Source organism: Gymnodraco acuticeps, unplaced genomic scaffold (genome assembly GCF_902827175.1).
Source record: "Gymnodraco acuticeps unplaced genomic scaffold, fGymAcu1.1, whole genome shotgun sequence".
Taxonomy (NCBI): Eukaryota; Metazoa; Chordata; class Actinopteri; order Perciformes; family Bathydraconidae; genus Gymnodraco; species Gymnodraco acuticeps.
Window position 1 is genome coordinate 1117872 of NW_022991219.1, and position 8828 is coordinate 1126699.

The 8828-nt window shown below is 41.2% G+C and overlaps 1 protein-coding gene across 1 annotated transcript; it reads right to left on the minus strand.

Moving 5' to 3' along the window:
- Positions 1 to 287: 287 nt before the first annotated feature.
- On the minus strand, positions 288 to 8513 carry LOC117561733 (transcription factor AP-4-like). The gene is made up of 7 exons (XM_034239306.1): positions 8135 to 8513; positions 5989 to 6154; positions 5742 to 5840; positions 4995 to 5165; positions 3880 to 4026; positions 3575 to 3736; positions 288 to 3023 (listed from the first exon to the last, which is right to left on the minus strand). The coding sequence occupies exons 1-7, from the start codon at positions 8221 to 8223 to the stop codon at positions 2868 to 2870; spliced, it is 990 nt and encodes a 329-aa protein (XP_034095197.1). The 5' UTR covers positions 8224 to 8513; the 3' UTR covers positions 288 to 2867.
- Between the last annotated feature and the right edge of the window lie 315 nt (positions 8514 to 8828).

Consider the following 8828-nt stretch of genomic DNA (forward strand, 5'->3'; position numbering starts at 1 on the left):
ATTGTCGATAGCATCCAAGATTGAATTCATTGCTTTCTACACCAATGCTCAGTAACACAAAGGTATGCTTTTTCTTTGGTTTATGAACATTTCTCAGAGCAGAAGATCTCTAGTAATTGTTTGTATACTAAAAGGAGATTAATATGAGGCCTGTGTGCGAGCTGTGTTTATCACAAATGTGAACTCCAGGCTGCAGACTTCTTTCTGCTGCTGCCAAGTGACTCACTCAATGTGGATATAGCAGGTTTATACCATTCAGGATTGAAGTAAAGCAGAGGAAGCAAAAAGGGTGTAATAAAAAAAGTACAAATTTATTTTTTTTCAACTTTACAAAGGCCTGTTTACCCAAGTTTTTTTTATAAACAAAATATAACAGCTTCTCATCGACCTGGACTGATGGGAAAAATAAAAATCACAAAAATATAAAAAATGCTTGTCACCAAAAATGTAAAACTGGACAAGAAAGACAAAAAATAGACAGAAAAGCAGAGCACTAAAAACAGCTGCCGAGTTGAGTCACAGCATGGAGTTTACAAAGAAATAAAAAAAAGTCTTCCTCATCATTGATTCAGGCAGTACAGAACAGCAAGTGCTTCATATCAAATATCTCAAATTCCACCTAAAGACAGCAGTGCTGCAACACAATGTACAGGAACATTTGGGGGAAGTGTTCAGTTGAACAATCACGCACCTCAGATTAAAATCAGCCTGTGGCTTAACATTAACCAGCAAAACACCAAACCCTTAAACAAAGTTTCACAAACAAAGCATGAGAATATCCCACCATGTTTGGCATGAGAAATACCAGCTACTCTAACCAGAAATAAAACTGATGTAAGTTAATAGTGTCCCCAAATCTATCAAGTCAACAGACAGTTTCACAATGAATTAATCAGTCATGTGTTCATGAAAGAAAAGGAAACCTTTAAAAAAAAGAAAAGTAAGCCTGCTTTAGACAAGAGAAAACAGCAATTAGTAACATGCATTCAATTGGCAACAGAACATATAAGAGATCATAAGAAAAAGGAATGTTTACAGCATCAAGTCAGCGTATCAAATCGAGTATGACAGGAGGGAGGCTCCAAGCAGGGATTTCCAGTCAAATTCCAGAGAAATATAAGCAAGGTAACATGAGGCGGACAGACCTGGTGCATTTTAGAGAGAGGAGATCTGAATATCTATTCAGTGCTTTTCTTTAGTGTTGCACTTTTTGTGGCTTCTGGAAACATCACTATCAGTTTACTTAGTTTTCAAACTACCCAGGCTGATCCTAAAGCTTTTGGGGTTAGAGTTCATTAAGATGTGACCTGTCTATTTTTGAAGCTATTTTCCATTTGTTATCAAATATCAAAATGAAATCACATACACATCTGCCGTCTCCCCCCTGCACCACAACTCAATAAGCTATTCCAAGATGTGGAAATGACGCATATCATTTCTGCTAAAATTCACACACTTAATAAACGTTATTCTCTTGTGAAGTTAGATGGCGAAAAGCACCTTGCGAGTAGTGACTACATTCTTTGATACAAGCATGTCCCGTTTCATACATACTGTATACTGTAGGTGTAATGTACACACCTATCAACGGTGCATAGATAACTTCACCTCACGTATTAATGACACCAACAAACATACTGAAGATGGAATTGCATAAATACCAAAACACTAGTGCATAGTCACTGAAAGCATCAAACCAAGACTAGTCAATAGACTGGAAGTCTTTGGAGGAAAACCGGAAGCCTTCATGCAAACAGAGCATGAGAATCAATTCAATCTGTTTCAGATTTCAGCCAAATTATCAAAGGGCGCATTTCAAAAGAATCAGTCAATGTGTGAATTACTTTTCCGGCTATGAACCAACATTTGGTTCGTATTTTTGTTTTATTCATTTATTACATTAGGGGTGCAACAACCACCACCAGTATAAGAAAATAATGGGGCTGGCTTTAGTGGATTTAATTTGAAATCTAATTTAAAATCAGACTCTTAGAATTAATCTAAGGCATCCGGTTTTCTGTGAAAGCCCGACAAGCCTCCGACTTTGTGTTGTTAATCTCAATAAAAAAAGTGTTCACTTTCGACATTCAGTAACCCTGACAGAAAAATAAAAAAAGGTTAACAAAAACATGTTTAAACATAAAAAACTAAAGGACGATATAAATTGTTCAACAGCTTATTTCAAGGGCTTATTTGATATCAAAAACACAACCTTTTTCAAGTAAATTCAGACATAATTCCATTCCACATATATCCTCAAATTAACTTTGCAATTAAGTTTTGAATTAGAACTTTTAATTTAGAAATGCCTTCTGTTGTAGTTTTAAGTTGGGAAACCAGGAAACATAGAAAAAACCGAACTAATTAAGACTGGGAAAGAAATACCTGCAACTCCATATCCCTTTTAAGAATCAAGAGCTGCTTTCTTCTGTGTTGTTACATTCAAATCTCCACCCTGAAAGCTCCGTCAATTTGTAGCAGAGATAATACTGTGCCAATTGCTACAGTTAATTTTGATGCTGCGCCTGCATGGAGCGCACATTAGCGCACGTGAAGGACGGACTGATGCTGGTAGCTTTTTACACGAGGAGACGTTTTCAAGTAGCCACAGACCGGCTCTGACATTGAAAACCCGCCTTTTAGAAATCTCACAGGACCACCTCTACACGCTGACCACCCTAAGTATTCAATCTTCTTCTTTTTTTTTTTTCTACAGTACAAGACTGACACAGAGCTTAACCACTGGATTTAGGAGTTTGGATAATGCCAAAGAAAGATTTTTTTTTTAAAGTAGTCGAGCTCCTGGAGGGAATCTTACAGTGAGTAGGTATTTTTAAGTGTTTGTGTGTGAGAGTTCACGGGGTGGATCAGTTCATTGAGCAGTCCTCGCCCTCCGTGTCCGTGTCTGTGTCCGAGCAGGCGGTGTCCATGGCGGTGTGGGCGGGGCTAACGATGACAGCTCGTCTCTGCTCCTCCTCCGCGCTCGCTCTCCTTTCCTGAGCGCGCTCAATGTGCTGGATAGCCTGAAGAAGAGGGAAACAATATTCAGTCTCTGTCTCGTTACTGAGAATAGAGTCTTATCTTAGTGTTTTTTAATACCAACAGTAAAGAAAAAAACACGTGATAATAAAGAATGTTTGAATGGATTGGTAACAGAGCTTTCTTTGTTAAAACATTCATTACAGATGCAATAGTATTTTATTTTTTCCCCTTCAGCGTAATGTCCTGAGAGAATTTGAGTTCTCTCTATAAAACAGCTACGCGTTGAATGGCTTTTATTGTGAACGGTAAAGAACGGCAGGTAAGAATCTGTTTTGCGCTGCCTTTGAGACGATTCAAGGAAGTTATAACCTCAAAGCCTTTATGTTGTCCAATCTTAAGAATTTCATAACCCCCAGCTACACTACTACCATATGTTGCTTTTTCACTGCTTATTCATGGACTCAAAACAACAGTTGGAAGAAATGTATTATGAACAATGAAGAGGGCCCTTTGGGGTGAACACGATAACATTCACTATAAACTGTTAACTTAAGAGTATGAAAAATGTAAACAAAGTGAAACGCACTCCTACCTGCACAATAGTGTCCAGGTTCTGTCTGGATGTAGACACAGTGCTGGGGTGGACTGACGGGCTCATGGTCACCACGGTGACATGATGATGGGGTTGCTGGGTTAGTGTTGGGGCCGGGACGATGACCGTGGGGTGGTGGGTCGGGGCGGGGGGAGTCAGCACCTGGAGGACGGACAGAAAATGAACAACATGTTACTACATCTGAGACGGTCACTGTTGAGCTCTGCATGACGTAGTTTAAAAACACTCTCCAGCAGTTTGTGAATTCCAAAGTGGATGCCTCAGTGTGTGTGTGTGTGTCTGACCTGTGGACTGTGTGGTCGTCTGTCGGCTGCGTGGATCTGCTGCAGCCTGAGCAGCGTCTGGGTCTGGATGAGCGCCTGCTCCTCCTCCACCTGCTGAGTGATCACCTTCAGGCGGTCTGGCAGCAGCTGTGTGTTCAGAGCGCGCATCTGCACACACACGTTAATTATATTAACAACAAGAAATTATAGCAATGAATTATATCTATCATTTACACTAAAACCCTTTAACTAACAGACCAATACAATACAGTTGAATAATAACATTATATATGGTAACAACAAAAGTAGAACAGTGGATGTCTTTTTCCTTTTTTGTGGAAAAATATGCAATACTTTGGCATTGTGCGATATTGTTATAACCCTGACACTTATCATAAAAGTCATTCATCAAATATACTGGATTCCCCAGATGTAATTAAACTCTTTGGAAATATCTCAACCCTGCACCCCCCCTACTGTTTGCTTTCCTCTCTCGCTGCCCATTAGTTTCTGTTTGTCTTCCCCACCTGTCCCCATTGTATCAACCTGCTGTTCAGGTAGATCCAGGATGTGAGCTGTCAATAATGGTCTGTCTACACCTCCAGCTGCCTTTCTGTTGAAGTAGCTGATAATCATGTCAAGGACCCAGATACTGATGATACTTGTGAAACGGAAATATTGGTCCGTGTGCGTTGATAGTTAATGTTCACTGTGACAGGATATTGTAAAGCCTGGAGATGTGACCTCACTCGTAGTAGTGAGAGAACCCATGTCAAGGTAGCAATATTGGTGACATTTTCTAGCATTCACAACTTTTTTTTATCAAGTTTTGTAAAGCAGTTGAAGTTATTATATTTATTTTGTAAAGCAGATGTATCAATTAGCACAGACACAGCATCAGTCAACTAATGCGGAAATATCCCAAGCATAGAATAGATTAAAAAGAGTAATAGATTCAAATGAAATGCCTGACGATAAAACACCTTCTGTTGCATTCCTGAAGTACATTTTCAGGAAAGGTTTTAAAATACTTTTCAGCCTCATTATACAGAATATACCGCAAACTTTTTTTTCTCGAGGTGATTGACAACCAAGTTAAGACCCATTCAAGTCATGTCTGCTCTTTTTTGTCTCACCTGCTCATCCAGCTGCATGCGAGCCGAGCGCTCCTTGTCCAGTTGCTGCCGCAGCTCTAACATCTCCCTCCTCACCTCCTCCACCTTCTCCTCCTCCAGCGTGTCTGGAGACCCGATCCCTTCATCTTTCTCCTCGGGTCGCCTCCTCTTGGGCGATGAGCCGCTGAACTCCTGGAGAAGAAATGCAGATATTAAGTTAACTATTTAAAGTATGTTAACGGGGGATGCTTTAAAATCTAATCAACAGTCAGTCTGCACAGCTTGAGGTGTTTCCACTCTATTTAAAACGACACATGGTGCTTGTGCACAAATGGCCCAAGCAGCCATTTGAGCTAATGGGCTGTTGGGCAAGAAAACCAAACGGACAGGGGACCCAACAGCAGGGTAAACAAAACAAACTGCATGGCTGCATATAGATTGAGCAAGTTCTTTTTCCTTTGCCCACTTTTCCAAGCTGTGCAAATATGGAACACCAAGTTATATTAATGTGCAGAAGACACATTATTTTAAAGAAAAGTCTTTAGCTCCATGTATCTTTAACTTCATTGTTTGGCTGTAATTCTTGTGAACGAGTATACTACCAGACAACAATAATAGAACTAAAGGTCAAATTAAAAGGGATGAAAGTTCAAGGCGTTAATATCATTTAAAAGGGCGAACTGAACGATAGCAAACCAGTTTGAGATGGTTGAGTGTTAGAAGTAATGTAAAGTATAAAAGATGTATAACAATTGAACAGGATGTTACCTGGATGTAGCGTTTGAGCTGGTTGTTCTGAGCCAGGAGCGTGGTCTTTTCCTGCTCCAAGGCAAAGATGTAGTCTGAAGTCTGCTGCAGGATGGCCGCCTGAAAAAAAGTAAACATGAGAACAGTGCATGGGCAACGCTGAAATGTCAAAGATGTTCTCCTCTGTAAAGCAGTCCAAAAACTGGCCCCAATCATTTAGAGCTTGATCGTGCTGTGTCATGAGCTACAGTTTGTGCGGTGTTTGCACCTTGCTAAGTTTCTCTCCGTCTGTGTGGGGCAGGAGTGTTTTGAGGGACTGGAAGCCAGCGTTGATGCTCTGCATGCGCCGGCGTTCGTTGCTGTTGGCGATCTCACGGCGGATTCTTCTCTCCTGGTCCTGAGCCGTCTCCGGACTGAGCGGGATGTTGGCAAGGCTGAGGTAGCAGGGTCAAAGAGAGAGACGATCATTAGTTTGTCCATTCGGGCTTTGTGCCCAATGAGCAAGGTCTAAAACGTAATGGTTTTTATTGTCTCCCACTGTGGCACTGGCAGGCAGTATTTCTTTAGTCAAAAACGTTTGAACTCTGTTGTCAGCTCTTTTCGGACACACATTTGATCATTCTTATTCAGTTTTAAGACATGTGCACATCAACTTACAACAACTGTTCTTGGTCATATAAACAGAAATCAACAATATAATCAGCAATCAGCCGATCTCTGACTCCGTAAACTTTTAACCTTGAGCCCTAATTAGGCTTTATTCTCGACCTCACCACATTCCTCAGTCGAACTGACTAGAGATCTTTGAGTTTGGCTGAACTCGGTGCCCCCTCACCCCACGAGGTTGGGTGTTATGGTAGTAAAACCTTCTCGGTCTTGTTTACTCAGGGGGAGAACTACGCCAACCATTAGGTCTAAAAATGACCATGGTGCCAAGAAAACAGCAAGAACCCAAAGAACCATATCTGAGATGTTAAGAAAAATAAAAGAGGTCAGACAGAGGACAAAGGCGCACATGGCCATATTTCTACAAAAGATTATTGGTGATGTGCAACCCTCTCTAATGTTCAGATCCAAACCTAAAAAATATGTTGTTTATTTTGAAAGACCCCAGTTAAAACGTCTCATTATGAAGGTAGCCGACTGATACACCTTATCAATATTCAAGGCATAATTTGGTCTATTGGGATTAAAGTGTTGATCTCTCTTAAATAATTTATTGTCTTTAAGAAAATATATTGAGGTCCACTGGCACTTCCAAATATAACAATGTGCAAAGTGTGATGAAACTGAAAACTTCCGAATAAAAGCAGTCAGGTGTAAAGGTCAAAGCCAGATCGCAGTACATTATTACCAACTAAAATATATAAATGTGCTTATACTCATTTCCATTAGTAAAGCTTCCTTGGCGCACATATTTACTCCGGTCAGTTGACACACATCTGTCAGATCTCCGCCCAGAAAAACAACAACATGTTTACAACACATTTTTTAATGTTAACAGTTCAAATCAGCTGGTCTCAGCTGTAGGTGCTAGGGAGCTGCCGACCACCAACATGGCCGCCGGAGGGCGCGTCTGGCAGTCTGGAGGCAGCCACCTGAAATGTGACTCCTCCAGCAGCAGCAGCAGCAGCTGCAGGCCCCCTGGCATCATGGAGAACAATGCTTTGTAACGTTAGCACAAAGCTAGCAGCTACTCTCCACTCTGCAGCTGAAGGATGCAGATGTTTGGTGGCAGTAACACTTAAAAGAAGCCATGTCTCGGCTAAACAAGCTAGAACATATGATACAAATTAGAAAAACGAGTGCGTTGTGATTGCTAACTAGCTAGCCAAGCTAAGCTAATTTTAGCTCACGACACAACGATGGCTGCTGCGCGGAGCATTATTCAACTACGCACATAATAAAGCCGAACCGCACACACCTGCAATAATAACAACTACCAATGCATTTTACATATAATAAATACGCTGATAATCGTAAAGGGTTTGGGGAACTTTGTCGTTAAAACGTGTGTTTTGGTGTATAGCAGCGAAGCGGCGGGGAACACGTAAACTACCACGTGGTTCGTGTTCAACTGGAAGCAAATGTATCGATTTCATGTCGTTGATTTACATATTTCTGAGCTGAACGAGCAGAAACATATCCTTTATGTTATGACATGTTATTATTCCGGCCAATGTAATAACATGAGTTTAAAAAATCCGAAATATCCTCTCCAACAACAACAGCAGCTGGCCAGCGAGCTGCTAGTTTCTATAACCATGCTCCTGCTGGCAAGACATCGCAGCGAGGCTAAAAGCTAGCATGCTAACTGGAGTCAGGCTGCATCACGCACGCATACACCACAGCGACACGAGGGAGGATTTGTGCAAGCAGCGCCGTATCAACAAAAAAAATATTTAGCTACACACCTGCAGAGACCGCCAATTACATCCTTCTCCGTCTTCTTGAAGTGCTGTAAGGACGGGATCTTGTCGGTCGGCATCATGAAGTATTCCATGCTTTCAAAGCCTCCTTCTGTACTCCGTGTTTTCTTCTTCCTCCACTGCTGTCCTGGTTAAAATATTAGGATGTACGTTCTTAGCACAAAGCTCTCTCTGAACTCCTCAATGGCGCATATCTAAAATACCGCTTCAAAATCTTCCAATCTGAAGAATACACTTAGAAAAATAAAAAGTAAGTTCAAGCTGTGTTGCTTCCCACAGCTGATGGGGTTCCCTCCAATGTGTGTGTGTGTGGCTTCTTGCCTCCGCCTACTACGTGTGTCTGTGTGTTAGTCTGATGCCTCCGCCTACTACGTGTGTGTGTGTGTGTGTGTGTGTGTGCAGCTGATCTGTGTGAGGCGGGAAACAGCTGGTTGGAATCAGCCCGTTTTCCGGAAAGCAGAACAAACAGAGCAGAAAGACAGCGTGGATGTACAAAGAGAGGCACTGTGTGGCTGCAGTGCTTCAAATCAAACACATCAGTCAGAAGGAAAGCTGGCAGTGATCAAATATACTAATAATAACATCTGTGTAATCTAAATGTTTGACTTTAATTATGTGATTATTTAGAATGTACTGTACTGCAATACACTGTTTGCTTTTAAATGAGCACATAATAATT